The sequence below is a fragment of the Talpa europaea genome, assembly GCF_964194135.1.
Source record: "Talpa europaea genome assembly, chromosome: 1".
NCBI lineage: Eukaryota > Metazoa > Chordata > Mammalia > Eulipotyphla > Talpidae > Talpa > Talpa europaea.
In genome coordinates, this window is record NC_140073.1 from 6,897,543 (window position 1) to 6,922,653 (window position 25,111).

Here is a 25,111-nt window from a genome sequence, read left to right on the forward strand (position 1 = left end):
TCCGCCGCCGCTCCGCAGGGCCCCGCGCCAGAGCGCCCGCATCCGGGTCCTCCGAACCCGGGCGGTTGGAGGCGGGGCTGGGCGGCAGGGGGCGGGGCCTCCCCTGGTTGGCGGCCTCCGGCGCCGTGAGTCCTCCAAGAGGCCAGGTGAGGCCGTCCCGTGATGCCCCGCGCCGCGGCCGCTCTGGCCTGCAACGTGTCTGTGGGGCGGAGGCCGGGGCCGCGGAGTTGGCTGCGCGCGGGCGGGGGCCGCCTGTCTCTTCGCTCGCGTCCGTCTCGCTATCGTTGCTCTCGCGTCGCGACGGGACACCCCGGGCCTCGACATGTCGTACAACTACGTGGTAACGGCGCAGAAGCCCACCGCCGTGAACGGCTGCGTGACCGGTGAGGCCGCGGGGCCGGGGACCCCGGCGGGGGGCGCTGGAGGGAAGCGCGGCCTAGGGAGGCCGCGGCCCGGGGCGGCCGGGCGGGACCGGGCCGGGCGCCGGGAGACCCCGGCGGCCGCGGGAGCGCGCCCGGCCCACGGCTTCCAGGAAGCCGCCTCGACGCGCGCCTTTCGGGGAGTCAGAGCTGCGCTTGAGGGTCCCCGTTCGCCCGAGGAGGTCACTGGGCCTCGCGGGCCGGGCCGGGTGTGGGCCGGGAGGGGGAGCGGCTCGTGTGGTGTGCGCGGGCCTCTGCGTGCTGATCCCTGAGATCGGGGCAGGGGCGGGGGCGAGGGCGACTTTGGGGTGAGGGTTTTCGTGTGGAAGAGCCTGGGGGGGCTCAGGAGGTGCACGGAGGTGAGGCTTGTCAAGGAGAGGCGTCCTCTTTGCAGGCGACTCTTTGCAGGGGCCCTGCTTTGGAAGAGGGTGTGGGGGGCTCGGCCCGGGGCCGGGTTTCCCTGTTGACCCTGTGCTGGGATCGTTAAGGACACGGATGGCCAGAACCCGGGGATCATCACTGGCCGCCCCACTCTTAGCAGCGTGTAACGATTTCAAGTTTGTTTGTTTACTGAAGCCAGAGCATGATCCCATAGCAAAACTCTGGCGTGGAGAGATGAGGTGGTGGAAGTGGACCTGGGTTTTTTGGGAGACACTGTGGGAGGGAAGTTGCTGGGAGCTGTGGACCGAGCAGTATTTTCATACAAAACTCTTGAGGATTTTCTTCATTTGGCCTGGGCTGTTGGGTAAAGATTTTATCAGAATTGAGATGGGAATTGATTGGCGACGAACGCTTTCTCCGGCATCCTGAAATTAAATGGTCAGGGAAAACAAACTTGAGGGCACAGAACCGTTTGAAAGGTTTTCACAGTCATTGTCGGTTGACTGCCATGTTGCTTTTGCTCCAGTCCAGTTTTTTGTTAATTTGACTAGGGAAGTATCTTTCTTGAATGTATGAGGTGAGACTCCTTGAGGTGCTGCATTTGGTAGGGAGGGAGTGAATTGAGGGAATGTGGGAGGGTGTGGGGTAGAATTACGTGAAGTAAATGAGAATTTTGGGGTTGTTTAGGTAGAAGTGATGGGATTATTTCAATACTGCCCTGGCTTCAAGAATTAGTGGCTGTTTTTTCAGGACACTTTACTTCAGCTGAAGACTTGAACCTGTTGATTGCCAAAAACACAAGGTTAGAGATCTATGTGGTCACCGCTGAGGGGCTTCGACCTGTCAAAGAGGTGGGCATGTATGGGAAGATTGCTGTCATGGAGCTTTTTAGACCCAAGGTAAGTGCTCTGGGTTAGGCCAGGCAATGGAGGGAGAACTGGTGGCTGTAGATGATTTAATGGCATTGCTTGGGATGGATAAAACAAGGCTTTGGAGAGATGCTCTTCTCTTTTTTAAATGGGCGGATACCATTTTATATTCTTGAATACACATCCTAGAAGGAAGGAAAGTATATCTAGTTGATTTCTTTAAAAGGGGAGATCAAAGGAGCTTGAAATGTGTGTTGTTACAGTGAATCAGAGTCAGATTCTATAGAGGGCAATTCTGCCTTCATTCCTCATTCAGGTTTCTCCACCTGTAAAATGGGAATAATTATATCCAATCCCCAGGATTATTGTGAAGATTAAATGTTTTAATAGCACAGGACTTAGCACATAAGAAACATTCTTTAGCATGTTAGCAATAATCAGCTTATTGTAATTCAGATGTTTTCATCCAGATATCCCTCACATTACTTCATTGTATGTTAACTAGATCTGACAAGAAGGCAGTGTGTTCTAGGTTTTAATTATAACCCTCAAAGCAAAATACTCACTTTGGGGGGTGGGCAGTTTGTGATAAGTTAGACTTTGTTAGATCCATTTTAGCTTCCTTTATTACTCAACTTTTTTTTGTTTTCTTTGAGTATTTGAGGGTTAGAGGAGGTATCACATTCATCTTTCAGAATTTGAAAGGAATGCTCCAGATTAGCTTGAGATGGAAACAGATGAAGATACTATATGTAGAACAAGGATGGAAAATTCTTGAAAGTGAAGACTGGCTGTTTATGTGCTTTAGTTCTGGCCTTGCACACATACCCTTAGGGCAATGGGTACCTATTGTATCTTACTCACTTTGGTATTTTTCCTCAAGGAGAAAAGAAAGTTCTTAAAGAACTTTGCATACTTAAAAAAGAATACCTGAAGGCTGGACAGGTATACCTGTTTTTAAAAAGGACCTCTTTTGATAGCACAATGTTGGTTTCCAGGGGGAGAGCAAGGACCTCCTGTTTATCCTGACAGCGAAATACAATGCCTGCATCCTGGAGTACAAGCAGAGTGGCGAGAGCATTGACATTATAACGCGGGCCCATGGCAATGTCCAGGTGAGGTGGCTGCTCCAGGCTGGTGAGAGTTTTCCAGGTGGGGCTGTCATGATTTGATGAGAAATTTGAAGTGCTGGTTGGCTGTGGATGATGAGAGAAACAGGCAAAAATGCTCAGGAGAAATCTTTTATGAAGAAACTTTTGTAGTTTACTCTGAGTCCCGGGGACAGGATAACAATTCATTGAGATTCACTGTTTTGCAAAGAGGCATGCACTGATGTTTGAGCTCCCTGGTAGGTGAAGTAGATGCCATTGGTTTTACTACCCCTCCTAAAATCATGCTGGGAAAAGTGCTGTCTAGTATCCTCCGTCACTCTGGGTGTTGAGATTCTTCCCTAACCCCAGTTTCACTTCTCAGGACCGCATTGGCCGCCCCTCAGAGACTGGCATTATTGGCATTATTGACCCTGAGTGCCGGATGATTGGCCTGCGACTCTATGATGGCCTTTTCAAGGTTATTCCACTGGACCGAGATAACAAAGAGCTCAAGGCCTTTAACATTCGCCTGGAGGAGCTGCATGTCATCGACGTCAAGTTCTTATATGGTTGCCAAGCACCCACCATCTGCTTTGTCTACCAGGTACTGGAGCACGCGGGGGAGAGGGAAGCTGTGTGGTTTGGCGCGTTGGGAGTTGATTTTTGCTAGTGGAGTGTCTGGCTTTGGTAGTATGGTATTTTCCCTGAGATGTTTTGAATGGTATAATTAACGTGGGTCAGATTTGCCTGTGTCTTGCGCATGGGGCTACTTAACAGTATAGCCAAGAAGCTTGCTGGGGCTTTGTGGCAGGTTATAATCTTGAGATTACTTTCTGGTTCTGGACCATAGAGATTTTATAAGGTGACCCAGTTCTACTTTGAATGTCTTACTGGCATGCTAAAGGATTATTAAAATTTAGCTGTAGAGAAATGGTCTGGAAATTGCTTTTACAAGCCAAGAGAAGTGTCTTAGTGAGGCCTTACTTTGTGTCTTCTAAGAAGGGGTTGCATTTTGTCCAGCACTCACGTTCTGGTGACTTGCTGGCTCCTGACTTCTATTTTAGTCTGTGCCTAAAACTTCAGCAGAGCTGATCCTGGGCAGCTGTTCTCCGGGCCATTTCTGTAAGGGGGGGGGGCAGGGTGGCAGATCATCAGACTAACATGTCTCTATCTTGGTAAAATCTCAGCCTTTTAACAAAGGGCAGTACAGCATGAGGTCATTTCATTGGTGTGTGGTTGAATAAATGGCGGAAGGAAACAGCAGTGTGTGGATGTGTAAACACTTGGATAACTTTGTTGAGTTTTGGAAATAGAGGTATATTTTTGTTTACTTCTTAGTGTTACTCTAAGTTGCTATAATTCTGAGCTGGTTGGAATAAAGTTCAATTGGATAAAATTGAAACCGGTACAGGAGATTTTGTCAGATCTTGTGTATAGTGCATTGACTGGTATAGCCGAAATAAAAAACTTAGAAATTCTCTCCCTTCTTCAGATTTGTAAATACCGGGTTACTAAAACATTGGTGTCGATTGTTCAAGGCTGAATGTTCTGTTACCAGCCCGGGCTGCCAGCCGTGAAGGATATTCATTTCACCACATATATCCCAGAGGCCCAAATCCAAACCCCACCTTGAACTTTTCATGAAATTAAGTCTTACTCCTAACCATTGATGGAAAAATCTTACCAACTGAAAATGAGTTGTACCACAAATTTGTACTACAGATTCACTGGATGAATATTTAGGTACCTGTGGTGTGAAAGGTAGCCACACTAAGTGCATCAGGAGCTATCACAGTGAAAGTGATGCTGTCCCTGCCCTGAATCCCACAGTTGAATTCCTTCCATAACTTTCAGACTCTGGTCTGACCTTTGCTGAGGCCATGCTCTGCTGGCTAGATGCAGCCCTCTCCTCATCGTGCTCTCGTAGGCTCTCAGAGGCCACTTGGCAGCCCCAGGACTGAGTCATGATTCAGAAAAAGGAGGGGATGACTGTGTTGACAATGGCAGGACGAGGCCTTGCTGACTGCAGAAGACCGATACGGTCTGTTCTTCCTGTCCCATCAGTATACTTTTAAGAATTGTGTCGAGCAGGTTTTTATAATCTCTTGGATAAATTTAGTGTCTTGATAGGTTTTTTACTTTTTAGCTATTTTGTAAGTTCCTTGAGACCAAGGATTATGGAATGTGTGTGTGTGTGGAATATGTACTGTATTGTATATATTTACATACACATAAATGTTTTTTAAAAGTCATTAGTGTCGTGTAACAGGCTCATTTTTCTAATTCTTAAACCTTTTTGGTTGAATTGCTACAAACAGTGGGCCTTGGGGTAGCAGTGGCTTAACCAGACAGTCACAGGCTAGGCTGATGATGGAAAAGCGTGGAAGGCTGACCCGTCAGGATCGTCAGATGTGAGGTGGTGCTGGGTCTGGACCTCTCGCCTGCTCAAGCTTCACTCTTCCAAGGAGCTAACCATCCCACCTCTCCCTATGCAGGACCCACAGGGACGGCATGTCAAAACCTACGAGGTGTCTCTCCGAGAGAAGGAGTTCAATAAGGGCCCTTGGAAGCAGGAAAATGTAGAAGCTGAAGCTTCCATGGTGATAGCAGGTTGGTTGGGGAGTTTAGGAAATTTGCATGTGCACCTCCCCTCCACCTTGATCCTTCCTTGCTCTCTGACCTTTCAGCTCAGTGCTCAAGTGTTTGTACACCTCTGTGCGCTCTTCTGCTTTCTCGAAATGTACTTTTCGTTGCTTTTCCTGTTACTGTATCTGCGATTATCTGTTTCTACTCCTCCCAGAGCAGTTTTCCTTTATTTGTGGTAGAGGAGTTAACTATAGAAGGCTGAGACTGATTTGCAGAGTGGTGCACAGAAGTTAATCTCATTATTTTATTGTTTGGCTTAACATTTAAAAACTTAAAATTCAAAGGGACCAGTAGAGCTTATCTCATCTGACTCCTTTATTTTATAGATGAGGAAGCGGGCCGAGGAGCTTGCCCAGGTCTGTGCCTAATTGATAAAGCTGGGCTGGAATGCAGGCCTCTCTGTTCCTTCTCCTTTACTCTGCCCCCTTCACTGTGTTCCTCACTTAGTAGAGAAATTTTAATACTTTTTTTTTTTTAAACCTGAAAGATTTAATTTTTTTTTTTTTTTAAGTTAAACATTTATTTATTTATTTATACAAGCACTGGGTACAGTCAGAAGCGCGGGAGGGTGAGAGAATTCACCAGAGCCAGAGCGGGGAACAGAACAGGCAGACTGACGAAATACACCGCTGAGGGGAGCAGTGGGTGCAGCAGGAGAGGTCTGCGCGCCATGTGGGACCCTCTCCGGCGGCCGGGGATCGAACCGGCGCTGCAGAGGCTGCGGGCAGCTTCGCAGCCCAGCACTCAACTGCTGCGCCACCAGGGGAGGCCTGTAATACTTTTTTTTTTTTTTTTAACTTCTTTTTTTTTTTAATAGAGGCATGTTTTATTTATTTGTTTGTTTGTTTTTTTGTTTATACATGCACTGGGTACAGTCAGAAGCGTGGGAGGGTGAGAGAATTCAGCAGAGCCAGAGCGGGGAGCAGAGCAGGCAGAAGGACCAAAGCACACTGTTGAAGGGAGCAGCGGGCGGCAGGAGAGGTCCGCGCGCCATGTGGGACCCTCCTCCGGTGGCCGGGGGAGCAGCCGGGGATCGAACCGGCACCGCAGAGGCCGCGGGCAGCTTTGCAACCCAGCGCTCAACCGCTGCGCCACCGGGGAGGCCCTAATACTTTTTTTTTAAAGATGTATTTATTTGTGCATACAAGAGTTGGAGTGTAGGTCAGAGGTGCCGGGGGGGTTGGGTTTGTGTGTGAAAGAGTCACCAGAGACAGAGTGGGGAGCAGAACAGGTGAATTGACTGAAATACACTGCTGAGGGGAGCAGCGGGTGAGACAAGAGAGGTCTGCTGCGCCATCTGGGTAGCTCCCTATCTGGGGATTGAACACGTGCTACAATGGCTGTGGATAGCTTCATAGTGCTGAGCCTTAACCTCTTGTGCCACCAGGGAGGCCTGAAATTTTAAAACTCTTAAGTGTAAATTGACTCTTCTAAATGATGTCGGTGATAATGGGGGAATTTAAGAAACAAGGGAGAAAAGTAAGTTTTTTGTTAGAACGGATCCGGCGTTTAGGAGAAATGGGAAGCGTGCTTGTGGAGGAACACGGAAGACTGTGGCCCTCCAAGCTCAGAAGGGACAGAGCGTGGCAGCTCAGCTCTCCCAGGATTACGTAATGGCCAGCCGGAACATTTTCAGGGCTGGACTCTCGTGTCCTGGACTTTGGTATCTTTTTAAAAATAATGACTGTCTTAAAGTGAGCCTCAAAGATGCCTGGACCCAATGACCCTGGCCCCGGGGTTCAGCAGGGCCAAAGTGTTGAGCACCCTAATGCTGTGCTTTCTCTTCCAGTCCCAGAGCCCTTTGGGGGCGCCATCATCATTGGGCAGGAGTCAATCACCTATCACAATGGCGACAAATACCTGGCGATTGCCCCGCCTATCATCAAGGTGAGCAGCTTTCTTTTCCTTTTTAATTCCTCCTGCCGTTTTCCCTTGTTCCCCTCTTGTTCCCCATTCATCAACCGTCACACTGTGCACTGTATGTATGTAAGATACGGGGTTCATCGCTGGGATACAAGGAGAGATTGGCCTGATCTAGCTCACAGAGAGCTTGCTTGCTGAGAGAAATAACCAAATCCATCCATCGGGGTGACTTATAAGAAGACAAAAATTTTGCAATCATGTAACAGTGACAAGTTCTATAGATTTTTTTAAAATACTCTTAAAATTTCAAGTCATAAATATCAAACCTGAACATTTAACTGTTATTTTCTATTTGAAGACAAAATCTGCAATAGCATTCATGGTCCACAACTGCTTTCTAGTGTATATATTTTTATTTTTTAGTAGAACGACATAAATAAACTTTTAAGGTATTTTGAACTCCTCTGAGAATTGTCTTCAAGGTAAAGAGCTTCCTGTTTTCAATCTCACGTGCAGTGTTAGCTGAGCGGACACCTGGCTTGTGAAATGGCTGGGTTTACAGGGGAGGGTTTGCTGTCTGTTTGCGAAGGCTGCTTACTCTCAGTGACTGTGTCCTCCCCAGCAAAGCACAATTGTGTGTCACAATCGAGTGGACCCCAACGGTTCCCGCTATCTGCTGGGGGACATGGAGGGACGGCTCTTCATGCTGCTCTTGGAGAAGGAGGAGCAGATGGACGGCAGCGTCACCCTCAAGGACCTCCGCGTGGAACTCCTCGGAGAGGTGGGCCTGTCCCTCTCTGCTGCCTTCTGGGACCTGGGCGTCCTGCTGGGCAAGCTGGGTGTTGAGTGCGATCAGTGCTGGAGAATCTCAGGCAGCCGGGCACTCCCTCAGGCCTAAAAGAAAGAGGATGCTGCCTAATGTTAAAGATTCCTCTGATGCTGCTATCCATTCCAGGAGGAGTCTCCCCAAAAGGTTTAAGGACCATGCAGTGTATCTTAAAGGTTTTTATTTATTTTGAGTAGACTGGCACTGTTGGGATTTAAGTTATCACTTAGAGCAGACACTTGCAAGATAAATGCTGGATTTTTCTTATTGTGGGGATGTCACTGATGAGAGTCCCAACATTTCAGAGGTTTAGAAACTTTTTGTTTAGTGTGACCTGGGGTTTAGAACACAGAATTGTTTCTGGAATCCAAGTTGCAGGTGTGATTTTTTTTTTTTTTAGCACATGTCTGAGAGGTGGGTGGGTCAGTGTCAATCCCAAGTGGAGTTCATTCTGATTTCTTTCATGCCATTGACTTTATTCTAGACCTCGATTGCTGAATGCTTGACGTATCTTGATAATGGTGTTGTGTTTGTCGGGTCTCGCCTTGGTGACTCCCAGCTAGTGAAGGTGAGGAAACATTGTCTTTTTTCTGGTTTCTTTTTCACTCTCTCCACTGCTTCATCAAGTTGCTCCTGTGTTTGACACCTCCCAGAATTCCTTCAGGGCCTTTATATCCCTCCCTGCTGTCCAGCTTTCTACTTGGCTGGTTTAACATTTTACCCCAGCTAGCTCTTTGTCCTAAAGTTTCGTTAATGTGCAGGCAAGAACAAGGTGCTGTGGGTACGGTGATGAGCTAGACCCAGTTCCTACCTTCCGATATAGGTCATAGGCTAATGTCTTGGGTCCCCTCCAGAACACAAGGGATTTTGGACCTCCTCTGCCGAACAATGCAGACAGATATTTTATATTAATTTTCAAACTGCTTCTCCGAAATTTCTGGATGGTTAGTGGGTCACCTGTTGGACAACCTTATTCCTTAGTCAGCAGTCCCCTTCTAGAAGCATTCTACACTTGTGCACAGTGTAGCACAAGATTTCTAGTAGGATTGAGAGTTTCTTTTGGATGATGACTGTCTCTGAGGGCGGGTCATGGGGAGCAGTCCAAGAATAACCTCCTTCTTTCTTCTTAGCTCAATGTTGACAGCAATGAACAAGGCTCCTATGTAGTGGCCATGGAAACCTTTACCAACTTAGGACCTATTGTGGACATGTGTGTGGTGGACCTGGAGAGGCAGGGGCAGGGACAGGTAAGAGGATTGGCCTGGTAGTTGGTATGCCCGCTCAGAACTGTGTCCTCCTGAGGTTGCTTATCTAGAATGTGGAATGCACACTGAAGATCACTTGAGAGTCTTGCTAACTAACCCCATTGATGCAGGGATAACTACCATTTTTTGGGTGTCTGTCTTTGTTTGTCAGACACTTTATATGTTATCCATAGTCACATGAGCACTTCTTTACACAGAAGTGAGGAAACTTAGGACTGGGAACAATTGTCCAAGGTCATATAACTAATAAATGGCAGGTATGTCTGACTCTAGATCTATGCCTTTGGTATAAACTTGGGTTCCTAGGATGGAAGCAGACTCGTTAGGAATAATGGTAGGAACTTTTTGCTTCATGGGCTAGGATGACCTCTGTGATTGGTAAATTTGCATCCTCAAACCTAGCGCCACGGTAAGGGTCCTTGGGCTCAGGTATAGTTTGTTTCCCTCCTGGGCATCAGTGTGATGACTCCAGTCTCTGGAGGAGGTTATTTAGAAGCCTTTTCTCTACTTGCAGCTGGTCACTTGCTCTGGGGCTTTCAAGGAAGGTTCCTTGCGGATCATCCGGAATGGAATTGGAATCCACGAGCATGCCAGCATTGACCTACCAGGCATCAAAGGTAGCCTTTTGGTGGGCATAGGATGCAGATCTTATTTGAGTGACCTTGGTTTTGTCCTTGTTAAAGGTGAAGGCACTTGGGTAGGAGCTAGAGGAAAGTAGATCAAATGAAGTCATAATGAATGACCAAAGTAAATTGAAAAAAGAAAATATTATTGACCAAATTAAGTGACAGAGCGGAACAGGGGAGGAAAAGATTACAAGTTAAATTTAATGTTTTTACAAGGGAACTGGTAAAGAGGGGGCTGGGACTATCATATAAAGATGTAAGTATAAAGGTAACTTCTAGGACAAAAATGCAAATTTTCCTAAATTCCGGGAGAATATAATAATAATCAAATATCAAAGAAAGACTACGTAGTGAAACACTTTTACATCACATAGACAGTAAATGTAGCCTGAGATAGCCTAACAGAACTGGTATCAAAAGTTTGTGTATCTATTTGATATATCAGGTGTTTGATATTGGTAAGTGTAAATGGACTGCCTCTCAGCTATTAGAGCATGCTAGTAAGCCTTCCTAATGAAAGTGTGGTATTGGGTCATGAAGAGACATTCCCATGGGCAGACTAAAAAGTCCAGAAACAGTTACATGTAGAAATTTAGGAACAGGAGCTCACTACAGTGAGTTAACGATGATTTTTTTTTTTGGAAGATTTATTGATTCATTTTTGCATAGAACAACTGGGGTGTAGCTCAGAGGGTGGGGGGGTTGTGTGTGAGAGAATTCGTCAGAGACAGTGGGGGAGCAGAACAGACGGATCTACTGAAATACACTGCTGAGGAGAGCAGCAGGTGAGACAGGAGAGGCCTGCTGTGCCACACATGGGTCAGCTCCCTGACCAGAGAACGAACTTAGGCTATAGGGATGACAACGCTGAGACTTAACCCCTAGCCATCAGGGAGGTGCTAAGAGTGATTCTTTTTAACAGTGTTGAATAACTGGTGGTCAATTGAGACAAGACAAGTTTGGATTCAAATGGTACATTGTATTCCTTGCTATAATCTAAATAGATACAAACACTGAAAGAAAACATTGGCGGATTCCTTTATAATTTTGGAATGGGAAAATCTTTTAGATAACAACTCACTAGAAATCTAAATAAAAGATTGGAAAATTCAACAATGTAAAAATAAAATACATCTACATAGCAAAAACAACACTGTACGTTAGAAACAGCAAACTGGATAAAAACATTCATAGTTCATCTTATAGCCAAAGACCTAATCACCCCAATTTATGAAAAGGTTTCTAGAAAGATAACCAATGCCCTGTTCCCAAATTGGCAAAAACTATGAGTAGGTAGGTAGTAGACCTCACTTATAGGAGGAATACAAATCCAAACTAAAGAGTGATACCATCCTTTGGCAGATGACCAAAGTCCAAAAGTTTGACAACATGTTATGCTGGTGAGACTGAGGAAGTAAGCCTGCTGCTGAGCAGCATCTAGCCAAACTGCTGCCTTTACAGGTTTATCCAGCAGTCTCAGTTCTCGGCCACTCTCCAACAGGTGTTCATATGTAGAAACATATGTGATATGTGTTTAAAGTGATGTCAAATATAGGATTATTTGTGGTAGCATTGTATGTTATAGCAAAATACTAATACAGGGTCCGCTGGTGGGGATGTGTCTTTATTAATAAAAAGGTACAGGCACACAAATACTTTGTAGGTATTGAAAACAACGAACTGTTCAGATAAGGACTTCGGCATAGATTTTTTTGAAAAAACAAGGTGCAGAATAGTGTCTGATGGGTCATTTCATTTTGATTTTGCTTGTGATATAATGCTAACCCAATTTTCGCAAGTTAAAAAATAACTAGAATACAAAATTAAAAAAAATAAGAACTTACTAGTTAATTACTTTGGGGGACAGGTTGGAGAGAGAGAGGGCTATGGGAATGAGACTTGGGTATGTTTGCAAAGTAAATTTTGACTTGAGTCCTGTAAATGTATTGCCCATCTGAAATCAAACAGAAAACTTTAAAATATCAGCCTCCAAACAGTTTTAAAATGCTCTGACTTCTTCAGAGTCTTAAAGCCCGGAAGGAACAGGTACACAGAGCTGAGGGCTGACTGTGCTGTGCGTGCATTTGAGTCGTGGTTCTTGTTTCAGGCCTGTGGCCACTGCGGTCTGACCCTAGCCGGGAGACTGACGACACCTTGGTGCTTTCTTTTGTGGGCCAGACAAGGTAAGATAAGTCTGGTGGCGACTCCCAAGTGCTCGTGTGAAGATTGAAGGTGGGGCACCTGGCCCAGCTGACTCCGGCCTTCCCTCCTGCTAGAGTCCTCATGTTAAACGGAGAGGAGGTGGAAGAAACCGAGCTGATGGGTTTCGTGGATGACCAGCAGACCTTCTTCTGTGGTAACGTGGCTCATCAGCAGCTCATCCAGGTAATCGCTGTGCAAGGGACAGGCCCCATTTACTTGAATTTGACTAGGGCAGCACAGAGCACCTCCAGATTTTAAAGCAGTATTTATGACTTAAAAGTAATGAAGAAATTGCAGAAAAAAATTAAAGTTACCTGAAAATCCAGCACTCAGAAGAGAAAAACTCGTATTACCTTTGGAGTGTTCTGTTTAGCTTTATTTTTCCTTGTCATACGTGTTTATATTTATGCACATTTCTTTTATAGACTGGAGTCATAAGTAAATGTATGTACGGTATGGTGGTACTGCTTTAGCACTAATTATGTCCTGTCTTGTGAGATAATTTCCCCCCCAGTATGATAGTAGTACCCAACTTATTTGTAAAATTTTGGGCAATACTGAAAAACTCAAAGAAAAATAGTCACAGTGTTACTAGTGCCCATTCATGACTCTTGTCAGTGCTTTATTATTATTTTTGCTGTTGTTACAACGAAAGGGCTTATTCCATTCTGATACTTATTTTAAAACTCTCTCTGGTATATGGGTGTCAGATAGCCATTTGGCACTTGTTAGCTATGAATTTCTGAGCTCCCTCCTACCCCGGCAGTCTTTTAAGATCTAAATGACCCCGTTGCTCTTTGGTTTTCTGAAAACCCTCCTTACTTGGGAGCTGTTCCCCAGTCTGGCCAGAGTCAATGTTTGCCAGAGGCGGAGGTGGCACCCGAGCGCGCAAAGATTAATGAGCCATCTCCACCTTTTTATGTTCTTGGTCTGCCCTCTCGCCAGTGGGCCGCAGTGGGTCAGGTACACACCAGAGGGAAGGTCCTGCTAATCTGTGGACTGGTGTGGGCCATGCCCAGGCCCTGATGCAGGCTCTGTCAGTGTCCTTCAACTAGTGGCCTTCGCTGGGCACCGGCCTGTGCCTCTCTTCTACAGGGCTCTCCTTCTTACATATAGACTCAGTTTTGGTGGTAAGAGGACTCAATACATAATGGTGTCATCAGCCTGCTTTTTGTTTTATTTCAGTGATGAAATCAATTTCTGAAACATTGAATGTAATTTTAAAACCCGTTCCTAAAAATTTGAAAATTTTAATTCTTTTATTCACGGTAAAGAACTTTGGTATTTTAGAGACCTGATTTTTTTAGACTGAGAAAAGCTGTTGGACTAGTAGCCAGTTGGTCTTACTTCAGTGCAAGCTTTTCATAGGATACAGTTTGTGTTACCCAGTCCCTAATCAGAATGAAATAAGCCTCCTCTCTGCCTGTCTGTAGTTATGTAAGCTGTTACCTGCTTTATTTATTTTTTGAAAGATTTACTTATATTTATTTATGCATACAAGAACTGGGGTGCAGGCCAGAGGTGCGGGGGGTGAGAGGATTCGCCAGAGACAGAGTTGGGAGCAGAATAGGCAGATCTACTGAAATACACTGCTGAGGGGAGTAGCAGGCGAGCCAGGAGAGGTCTGCCGCGCCATGTGGTAGCTCCCTGGCCAGGGATTGAACTTGTGCCGCAGTGGCTGTCGATAGCTTCATAGTGCTGAGACTTAACCCCTTGTACCACCAGGGAGGCCCAGCTTTTAGCTGCTTTAAGTCATTCTTCAGGGTGTCATCTAAAGTGACGTCTTTCATAATTAAATCATTGTAGGATTTTTGGAAAAAAATACATCTGGCAAAAGAAGGCTTACATAGCTGCCCCTGTCAGGGCAGTGTTCACCTTCCCACTTGTGTGTAGGTCTCTGCAGGTGCTTAGAGACTTTGCTCTTCTTTCTCTAGATCACTTCAGCATCTGTCAGGTTGGTCTCTCAAGAACCCAAAGCTCTTGTCAGTGAGTGGAAGGAGCCTCAGGGCAAGAACATCAGTGTGGCTTCCTGCAACAGCAGCCAGGTGGTAGTGGCCGTGGGAAGGGCTCTTTACTACCTGCAGATCCATCCTCAGGAACTCCGGCAGATCAGGTGTGTATTTATCTGTTTCTTATTTCTCTCGCCTGTTCTTTGGGACTTCTTTGATCCTTGGATCTCTCCCTTTGCCATATTCTGCTTTGTTTAGCCACATAGAGATGGAACATGAAGTGGCCTGCTTGGACATTACCCCGCTAGGAGATAGCAATGGACTATCCCCTCTTTGTGCCATTGGCCTCTGGACAGACATCTCAGCCCGTATTTTGAAGCTGCCCTCCTTTGAACTTCTGCACAAAGAAATGCTGGGTGGAGGTAGGTATCTTAAGAACCTGGGTTTGGATCAGAGTCAGAATGTGGGACAAGAACTTATGGTACACTTTTCCCACAGAAATCATTCCCCGCTCCATCCTGATGACCACCTTTGAGAGTAGCCACTACCTCCTTTGTGCCTTGGGAGATGGGGCACTTTTCTACTTCGGACTCAACATTGAGACAGGTGAGAACAACACTTAGAGTGAGAGGCTCTCTGACAAGTACGGAGTATTCGAGCTGCAGAGTTCTGAGCCTCAGGGTGCTGCTTTTGAGCTTTCACAACCCAGCTGTTTGTCCTGTTTACTTTCCTTCCTTCTTTCTCCTGATGCTGTTCTCCCTGTAGGCCTGTTGAGCGACCGTAAGAAGGTGACTCTGGGCACCCAGCCCACGGTGTTGCGGACTTTCCGTTCTCTTTCTACCACCAACGTCTTTGCTTGCTCTGACCGCCCCACTGTCATCTACAGCAGCAACCACAAATTGGTCTTCTCCAATGTCAACCTCAAGGAAGTGAACTACATGTGTCCCCTCAATTCAGATGGCTATCCCGACAGGTGAGCCTCTGTCTGTCTTCAGCAGGAGCTATTGGTTGAGAGCATCATGGTGGTTTCCTCACACTCCGCCTTTTCCCAGTGTCACCCAGTAAATAATGGAAAAGGGAGGTGTAGAGCAGAGTTCCTCAAACCTGGCTTCCCATTAGAGCATTCTTTCCATTGGACGTATATGAAAAAGTCTTTTTTTTTTCCCCCCAAGATTTATTTATTTATTTATTTATTTATTTATACAAGCACTGGGTACAGTCAGAAGCGCGAGAGGGTGAGAGAATTCACCAGAGCCAGAGCGGGGAGCAGAACAGACAGACTGACGAAATACACTGCTGAGGGGAGCAGCGGGCGGCAGGAGAGATCTGAGCGCCATGTGGGACCCTCCCCCAATGGCCAGGGATCGAACCGTCGCTGCAGAGGCTGTGGGCAGCTTCACAATCCAGCGCTCAACTGCTGCACCACTGGAGAGGCCCTGAAAAAGGTTTTTTGACTCCTCAGATGGTGCTTCAGTAGATAAGAAGCTGTATTTTCAGAAAACCTCTTAGGTGATTCAAAGGGTTAGTCACATGGCAGAACCCCAGATTCAGAGATCATTCTGTAATCTCCTAGATCAAGGAGTGCTCAAAGGGTGGGCCCCCCAGCAGCAACCATAATACTATCTGGGGACACATCAGGAATGTAAATTCCCAGACCCCACTGGAGCCACTGAATGAGAAACTCAGGTGGGCCTGACTGTCTGTTTCAGAAAGCCCTCCAGCTTTTCTGGTGTGGGCCAGAGTTAAGAGAATCACTGTTCTAGATGCTAATCCACATAAGCATCAAGTAGAAAGCTATTAAAAATCTCAGTCTAGGCCTCCCAGACCAGTTAAATAAGAAAATCTCAGAGGTGAGACCAGAATGTTTTGTCTCCAAGGTGGCTTTTGGCATGGTGTCAAAGTTGAGAATCCTTGCACAGGAGTAAGCAAGGGTCATTCTCCCTTGAATGGAATTGCTTCATAGAGTCCTTTCCTTCCTTGGGTCTATTCTAAATACAGACCTTTCTTTCCAGCCTGGCCCTGGCAAACAACAGCACCCTCACCATTGGCACCATCGACGAGATCCAGAAGCTGCATATTCGCACAGTTCCCCTCTATGAGTCTCCCAGGTGAGGGCAGAGGTGCTGCTCCAGGGGGTGGTGTAGCGTGCTCCGGACCTGTCCTGAGGCACTTTTGTTCTGCACTCCTTCTGCAGAAAGATCTGCTATCAGGAAGTGTCCCAGTGCTTTGGGGTCCTTTCCAGCCGTATTGAAGTCCAGGACACAAGCGGGGGCACGACTGCCTTGCGGCCCAGTGCCAGCACGCAGGTGAGGGCGTTGGACAACAAAGATGGTGGGAGAGCAGGGCTGCAGACTCCTGTGGAGGGTCTGGTAGTAAATATTTGCAGGCCATCATACCCCAGCCGAACTGCTTGCTTCCCACTACAAAACCGTCCTAGACAATGGGTGGACCTAGCTGGGTGCCAATAAAACTTCATGAAAGAAAGGCAGCGAGCAGAAATCGGCCTCCTTGTTAGCAGCTTGAGAATTTAGGGTCAGTGTGGCCAGTGAGTGATTGTGCTCCTGGGTGGCCTGTAGGATGGATGCTTCCTTGCCTCATCATAGGATGGATACTTTGTGTCTGTAGGGTGTGTGTGACAGGGGACAGGGCAGCAGACTAGGTAAGAGCATGGGATTTGGGGTCTGATGACTGACTTTGAGGGTGATTGCCAGTGGTGTGACTTGGGCAGGTCTACAGTTTTCTCATCAGCAAAATGAGACACAAAGGGACAATCTGGAGCACACATGATCGCAGCGCTGAGCCGACTGCTCAGCCTTTGATTTCATGTTTTTTCTGCTTCTCCTGCTCGCAGACATCTGTGACGGGACTTTTCCCCTTAATCCCGAGTAGCAGTCTTTACAGTCTTTACCTTATTTTTTTTTTTTTAAAGATTTATTTATTTATTTCATACAAGAACTGGGGTTCAGGCCAGATGTGCGGGAGGGTGAGAGGATCCACCAGAGACAGAGCAGGGAACAGAACAGGCAGACTGACGAAATACACTGCTGAGAGGAGCATAAGGCGTGACAGGAAAGGTCTGCAGCACCATGTGGGACCCTCACCGGCCGGCCGGGATCCAGCCAGCGCTGCAGAGGCTGCTGAGAGCTTCACAGCGTGGTATTCAACCGCCTGCGCCACCAGGGGAAGCCCTCTTTACCTTTTTTTATTTAAAATGCTCTCCTCTTCTCATTGGGAGAGCTGGTGTCCATCCCTGTATTAGTTGCCTGAGTCCCTTGTTAGCTTTGCTTGGTTGACTTGCCATGAATGATCTTTAATGACCCTTAGGTTCCTAGGTGTTTCAGGCCACTGTGTTCGTTGCATAGGAACTGGAAACTTTACTCTCCCTCCCTGTGTCCTTTTTGGATGCCTCTGTTCTTCATGCTCCACTTGAGCTGCCCACCTTCACAGTGCTCCTTGTTCCTCGACCCCGTGATCCCCTCACACCGACTTCCCAGGGCCTGTTCTGCTTTTGGGAGGGATGACACTTGTTCCCTATCCTTAGGCCCTGTCCAGCAGCGTCAGCTCCAGCAAGCTGTTCTCCAGCAGCACAGCCCCTCACGAGACCTCCTTCGGAGAAGAGGTGGAGGTGCACAACCTCCTCATCATCGACCAGCACACCTTTGAAGGTACATACTTGTGCACTGTCGTTTCTGCTGGCGTCCTCCCCAGATGAGGCTGATCTGAGCTCTGGTAGATTCCAGTGTTTGGAAGAGAGTGTGGCAGAGACTGGGAGAAGTGAAAGGAGTGCCCCCCCCCCCCCGGGTTGGCCGTAGGAGGCCCCACTGGGGCCTCCTCTGTTGGCACAGGCTGCTGAGGGACTCAGAGAGACAGGAGCAGCGGGCGACTCATGCCTGGTCACTACTGGACTTGGCCTTCCAGAGGGACAGGATAACTTGTACCTGGGGTTATCAGCCAGTCATCTGTCTACTACTTCCTTCTAGTGCTTCATGCTCACCAGTTTCTGCAGAACGAGTATGCCCTCAGCCTGGTCTCCTGCAAATTGGGCAAAGACCCCAACACGTACTTCATCGTGGGCACAGCCATGGTGTATCCTGAAGAGGCGGAACCCAAGCAGGGCCGCATTGTGGTCTTTCAGTATTCAGACGGTGAGTGGGCACAGCCTTCAGTGTTTGTGAGAGATCTGAAATTCTGGGAAGGCGAGCCAACTCTGTCTGCTTCCGTAGCCTGCCTTCAGCAGAGTTAATAGCCGTGACACAAGACGCTCTGTTCTTCCTTTCAAGCTGCTGACGTCTGGGTGGCTTCAGAGTGGGCGAGCGGAGGCACAAGTGGAATCTAGTTTGTGTTTTTTCCTTTTTTACTCTTTGAGAGGAAGAAGGGAGATGTGAATGAGGCGTCAGAGAGTCAAGTGACCAAAACGTTTGGGGTCCTTGCTCTGTTTTCCACTTGGTTGCTCAGCCACGCAGGGACTTTTCTAATTTTAGCAGTTTGTGTTCATTGCTAAGTCTTTCCTCATCTCCCTACCCAAGATGGTCAAGATGGTCCTAAGACTAGCCGTCAGCCCAGAAATCTGTCATCAGGTAGCCCGGATGGAATTTGATTTCCATCTTGAGAGGGAGATCTGGAGTTTCAGGATGGAGGCAGATCTCAGACACCATCAGGAATCACCACAGGTCACCTTGGGGTTCCTGCTTCCACTGATCATGTTTCCTACTTCTAGTTGAGTGGTTTGGGGGGCAGGACGGAAAGCCAGAGGGGAAATCAGGATTCTTTTGATAAGTTAAAGCGTGAGCTCATTGGTGAGACTCAAGAGTACCTTTTTCCTCTTTCCCAGGAAAACTACAGACCGTGGCTGAAAAGGAAGTGAAAGGGGCCGTGTACTCGATGGTGGAGTTTAACGGGAAGCTCTTAGCCAGCATCAACAGCACGGTGAGCCCACGCCTGGTCTTAGTCCTTAGGTCACACCCTGTGGTCTCACAGAGCTCGTCTCCTTGTTTCGTGGCAGGGGGTGTGTCAGATTGTAAGGGTAACAGTATGGTGGGTGTGGAGCTGGGAATCTGGCAGCAAGGTAGGACCAGGCAGCATGAACCCCCCATGAGTCTCAGATCTAAAGTGCTGGGGTGTTGAAGAAGGGGGAAGAACTCTAACCTCAACACTCAGTGTCGTGGCGCGAGAATATTTCATCTGCTCGGGGCAGCATGAGCCAAACCATGCTGTCCTGAGTGTGTCGCCAAAACACTCGTCCTCTGAAATAGACACCTCTCTACCATGACCCTACCTCCTCCCTTGCAAAGAATTTTTAAAATCAGTCCAACGGTCAGATAAACTTGGGAAAGGGTGGGTCCTGGATTCCTTCCTGGAGTGAGTAGCTCAGTGCACCGTGGCCTGTTAAAGGTGCCAAGAAGACCTAGAGTGAAGAAGTATCATGCAGGTATTTTAGATTGAAGGTTTCTAGTTACTCATTCATTGTTCCTTTAAAAATTGAACACTCAGTGTGTGCCAGGTGCTGTTTTGGTAGTTGGGACTTAGCAGTAGATCAAAGAACCCTAAGGTACTAGGGCAGCAGTTACTGAGTGCTGGATGAGTCACCCGAGGTCCCCTGTCTGCTGAGAGAGGGTGGAGACGAGGTCTGAAGGCTGAACCCTGGAGGCCTCCAAGCATTGAAAAGCTCACACCTAAGGAAGATCCAGCCAAAAGAGAATGACGGACTAATGAAGTAGGAGGGGGGGAACCAAGAGACAGGCGTGCTCTGGAAGCCATGGCAAGGAGGTATTTCGAGCAAGAGGGAGTTGATAAGCTACAAATGCCGCCAGTCAGTAGGATTAACAATCGACTATTGGCTTTGGCAACATGGAAGTCGCTGTGACTTTGACCAGAGCTCTTTTGGGTGTGTTCTGGGCATGGAACCTTCACTAGAATGGGTTCAGCAGGGCCGAGGGGGATAGAACTGCTTGTCTTGAAACCCTTTTGAGGAGTTTGCAGTAGAGAAGATGAAGGGAGACTGACTGCAGCAGGGCAATGTTGGGGCAAGAGAGGTTAATTTTTCAAGCTAGGAGACATTGCTGCATGTTTCTGTGCTGACACAAGTGGGGCCATTGCCAGAGCCATTCTTTTGGATAGGCCAGAGAGAGCATGAAGCTGGCCGCAGATGGTGGAAGCTTGTGGAAATCTCTAGGTTGTACTCCTCTTCCGGGAGGAAGTTAAGAGGAAGGATTGGAGTAGGAGACTTTAGGCGGTCAAGGAAAGGGGAAAAGGTGTGAATGGTTTTAGGACCCGAAGTTGCGGACTGAAAAAAATGCACAAATACTGAGACACCTAAGAACCCGCTTCAGGGGGGTTTAAGTTTAAAATGACACCAGTCATTCTGCTCTGCACAACTGTAGTTGAAAATCAGGCTTTTGCCAAAATTGGGCTTTGCAGGGAAAGTTTAATCAAGACGGGGAGTGGAGGGGAATAGGTGAGGAAGTTGAGAGTCTGTAAGAGAAGGATCTTGATGATGGACTCAGGCATCTGGGAAAAGAAAAATCCGAGGATGTGGTTCTGGAGTTACGTTTCAAGTGACATAGGTGAGTGGGGAGGAGGGGGCTCGTAAAAGGTAAGAGCTTCGGGTGTGGAACGATCATCTTTAGGAATGTGTAAGTCACTGAGAATTACGGGACTAATGTGGAGAGAGAAGACTGGTGATGTCTGCTGTCTGCCGGGGGACAGCGGGAGTGGTCTGGCGTGTGGACTGGGAGGGGGCTGCAGCAGAGAAGTCTGAGGGGCTGGCAAAGAGGAGCACGGAGGACTGTCCTTCCTCTACTCCCAGTGGCACGAGGGATGGTGGGAGAGAACACGGGCAACTGAGAGAACCCCAGGCTCCTTGTGAATAGACCTGGCCAGAGAAGGGAAGAGAATAGAAGGGACTGGCCAGAGAAGAGGTCGCCTGTGATAGGGACTGTTAAGAGGGTACAGTGAACAGGAGGGTGTCTGGGGGCTCAGATTAGGAGATTGTCTAGTGTGCAGCCGGCAGGCAGAAATATGTGAACCGGCTAAATACTGGACAACTTTCTAGTAGCCTTGTGAATAAAAAAGGAAGTAGGTAAAATCAATTCCTTTTTTTTTTAAAGACTTATTTATGCATACAAGAACTGGGGTACAGGTCAGAGGTTTGGGGGGGTGAGAGGATCCACCAGAGACAGACAGTGGGGAGCAGAACAGGCAGACTGACTGAAATACACTGCTGAGGGGAGCAGCGGGGAGACAGGAGAGGTCTGCTGCACCATGTGGGTAGCTCCCTGCCCGTCTGGGGATCGAACTCATGCTGTAGAGGCTGCGGACAGCTTCATAGATTGCATCTTAACCCCTTGCACCACCAGGGAGGCCCTAAAATCAGTTTCAATAACGTATTTTGTTAACCCAAAACATCTACAATTTGCAATATATAATATAAAAACTTTTTAATTTTCTCATTAAGACTGCAAAACCACGTCACAGCCGTATTTTGTAACCATGTATGGCCAGTGGCAGCCATAATGGACAATGGAGGTCTCGACCTTGTTGGATTGTGGTGGAGTTTTGGGTCTGTGCTGGTGTCTGACCTTGGTCTTGACTATCTCCACGGCAGACAGGGAGGCTGCGAGTGTGTGGAGGGAAGCGTGGGTGTGCTGCCAGGAGCATGTTGGGTGCTCAGCCCCTTCTTCACTGTTGGACATGTGGAGGCCCAGAGAGGTTTGGCTTACGTAGAGATGGGGTGTTCTGGCATCCGCAGCCTTGCCAGCGGAGGTGTGGCAGCCCTTGAATTCCTGTGGGTGCTCTTGGTGCCCACACCTGTGGGACTCTGGTCTTTATACACGTCTCGAGGAGTCATGGCTTCTTGTGGTCTTTCCGGGGGTGTCTGTGTATGTAAGAGGCTGTGAAAGCACCCCATCAAAGCATTTCACATTCCACGTTGCACTTGGGTGAGTGTTGCTGCCGATGAGGACCAAGGAGCGGGGAAGAGTCATCTCCAGAGGACTCAGGCCCCTCGGGTTGAGAGAAAGCCCCGCCCCCCCGCAGGTGCGGCTGTACGAGTGGACGACGGAGAAGGAGCTCCGCACGGAGTGCAACCACTACAACAACATCATGGCGCTCTACCTGAAGACTAAGGGCGACTTCATCCTGGTGGGGGACCTGATGCGCTCGGTGCTGCTGCTCGCCTACAAGCCCATGGAGGGGAACTTCGAAGAGGTAGCGGTGGCGGGGCCCCTGCCAGCGTCTCTCTGGGGTGAGGGCTCATCAGGCCCAGTGGGGCAGCATGTTTTCTCTGACGCATACATTTTGTATTGATATGTCTTTGAGAGGCCCCCCACTCCTCCCAGGTTGAACTCTGAGTAGGCTCCACGTGGGCTGCACTGGCGAGTGACCACAGTGGCCAGTTCAGCATGGGGCCATGTCTTCTGCAGGGCAGGCTCCTGGCTTCTGGCTAAAAAGACCAGTGCTGGAACTGGCTTCTGTGCAAACTGCCGATTGCATTTCCTTGTCTATTTTAAGATTGCTCGAGACTTTAACCCCAACTGGATGAGTGCTGTGGAAATCCTGGATGATGACAATTTCCTGGGGGCCGAGAATGCGTTTAACTTGTTTGTGTGTCAGAAGGATAGGTGAGTGCCCGCTGCTGAGTGTGGGCCCCGGGTCTGTGGTGGAGGATCTTGGGTCCCCCCAGCTCAGGGGTCCTGTCCTCTTCCCAGAGGTAAAGTTTTTTTCATGAGAGAGTCACGGGCCATGGAGTCAGCCTCTCCCACTCTACTGTCGGGACCCCGTAGGGCCAGGAAGTTCGGGTGGTGAGTTTCCCACTCTGCCTTTCAGCGCTGCCACCACTGATGAGGAGCGGCAACACCTCCAGGAGGTCGGTCTCTTCCACCTGGGCGAGTTCGTGAATGTCTTTTGCCACGGCTCCCTGGTGATGCAGAACCTGGGCGAGACGTCCACCCCCACACAGGGCTCCGTGCTCTTTGGCACAGTCAATGGCATGATTGGTACGGTTTGCCCGAGGGACGCTCTCCCGACAGGCCTACTTCCTGAGATCACCGCTCTGAGGGCGGGGCAGAGTGCTCAGCCACTGCCTGGGGTTCACTGGCTGGGGCTGCCTGGGTCGGGGGGCGTGTGCGTGGGGGGGGGCTCCTGGGCTGTCTGCAGCTCGCTGCTCCCTTTGCTTCTTCAGGGCTGGTGACCTCGCTGTCAGAGAGCTGGTACAACCTCCTGTTGGACATGCAGAATCGGCTCAATAAAGTCATCAAAAGTGTGGGCAAGATCGAGCACTCCTTATATCCTTCCCAGAGGTGCCCTCTTGCAGGGAAGCATGTCCTGGCTTAGAGAACCACACTACCTACACTGCTCCTGGAAACTGCTGTTCATTTTGGAAGTGTCCTGACTCGATTCTTGTTGGAAGCAGGTTTTTTTCTTTCGGGAGTTTTCAATCACAATAGAATAGTATAACCAAGCCCCTGTGCTGTCATCTAGCCCCGACGGGCTCAGCGTGGACGCAGCATATGTGCTTCTGAGATGGGCTCGCCCTGGTCTTCTTGGGGCTGCCTGCCTGCCTGCCGGTAAGTTCGGGTCACAACATAGCAGCGTCTCTTCAGAGATTCCACTGGGGGCAGCGGTGCCCAGGGATCCGCGCCAGAGAGGCTGGCCGGAGGACAGTGAAGAAGCCAGAACTAGCCGCCCACGGATCTGCCTGGAAGCCAAGAAGCCTAGAAGCCAAGCACTGCTGGGATTTGTTATTTTCTGGGAGTCTGCAGGCCCCTCGCATGCAGGAGGGTGGAGGGGCTCCTGCTGTGAGCCTGACAAGACCCCACTCTGGCCAGGGAGTGGTCGGGCTGGCCTTTTGCTCACTGGCTGGACATTTGGCCCGCCTCTTGTCCCAGCTGGCCTGCTCGTTCCTCTTTGAGGAGCCAGGCTGGACTTAGAAGGGGGTTCTTGGCAGGTGTGCACATATCTGACTCAAGGGCACTCGTGGAGGACAACCCTGCCCCTCCAGGCTCCACACTAACCAAGCGTGGTCTGTATTTTTCAAACCTCATTTTTGAGATCATCCTAATGGAGACTCATGGGGTTAGGTAATGAGTCTTTAAGTTCCGAAACTGTCTAGAAAGAAATGTGATTTTCAGTGGAAAAATAGTTTCTTATTCTCACCCTGGTGATTGCTTTAGATTGTGATCTTGTGCCGAGGTGGGGAGGCTGAGAGTATGTCCGGGTACCTGCACATTCCTTAACTCACCCGTCCACCTGGAGGTCCTTTCATACTGAGCGAAAGACAGAACCGGCCACCGGCTTCATCGATGGAGACTTGATTGAGAGTTTCCTGGACATCAGCAGGCCCAAGATGCAGGAGGTCGTGGCCAACCTACAGGTGAGCTGTGCGCTGCTCAGCCCCGGCCACATGCACCAGGCCGGTGCTCCGGCCCTCAGGTCCCACTCGCCAGCAGCCCTTTTAGGTGTTCACCTCCCTGTGCAAGATGTGGCCGAGGCTCGTCGGTGCCCCCAGGTGCCATAGAGCCTACTTAGCTGTGCGTGCCGGGCTGCTGGGCTGGGGCGGTGCAGGCCGCTAGAAACAGTGTGGCGTTGCTGGCAGACCCACGCGGGAAGCAGAGTTGGGATCCTGCGGGAAGAGAAATGTCCACAGTGCTGGGGTCTGGGCATTGCTCACTAGATGGGGCTGGGTCCTCTGGGGACAGCCTGGAAGAGTGAGGCGCGTGTGCAGGCATCGAGGGGCTGCGATCCAACTCTGCCTTCAGTAGACCTTGCTGACCTGAACCCGAGGAGAGGTGTGGGTTTCTGATGGGCCCAGGTCCTTCCCCGACGTGGGGGCATCTCCCCAGCAAGGGAGAGCGAGCGCCTGGCCCTCACGGCCCTCCCCTTTGCGCCCTGCAGTATGACGACGGCAGCGGGATGAAGCGCGAGGCCACTGCCGACGACCTGATCAAGGTTGTGGAGGAGCTCACTCGGATCCACTAG

At 48.9% G+C, this 25,111-nt stretch overlaps 1 protein-coding gene across 2 annotated transcripts; it reads left to right on the forward strand.

The window, feature by feature from the left end:
• Window positions 1-322: 322 nt before the first annotated feature.
• Window positions 323-25,111, forward strand: DDB1 (damage specific DNA binding protein 1; the record flags this gene model as incomplete). 2 transcript variants are annotated; one of them, XM_084228846.1, is made up of 27 exons in its annotated part: window positions 323-383; window positions 1,551-1,699; window positions 2,668-2,784; window positions 3,143-3,394; window positions 5,256-5,370; window positions 7,196-7,293; window positions 7,892-8,050; window positions 8,580-8,663; window positions 9,226-9,342; window positions 9,875-9,977; window positions 12,094-12,169; window positions 12,263-12,371; window positions 14,123-14,301; window positions 14,396-14,559; window positions 14,636-14,743; window positions 14,903-15,110; window positions 16,150-16,245; window positions 16,332-16,443; window positions 17,679-17,802; window positions 18,118-18,282; window positions 18,969-19,063; window positions 22,172-22,342; window positions 22,646-22,755; window positions 22,961-23,130; window positions 23,316-23,433; window positions 24,389-24,506; window positions 25,028-25,111. In XM_084228846.1, 27 exons carry the CDS (start codon window positions 323-325, stop codon window positions 25,109-25,111), a joined length of 3,462 nt encoding a protein of 1,153 aa, XP_084084972.1. The 2 variants fall into 2 exon arrangements, with proteins under 2 accessions (XP_084084972.1, XP_084084973.1); XM_084228847.1 differs by having other exon boundaries at window positions 3,143-3,364.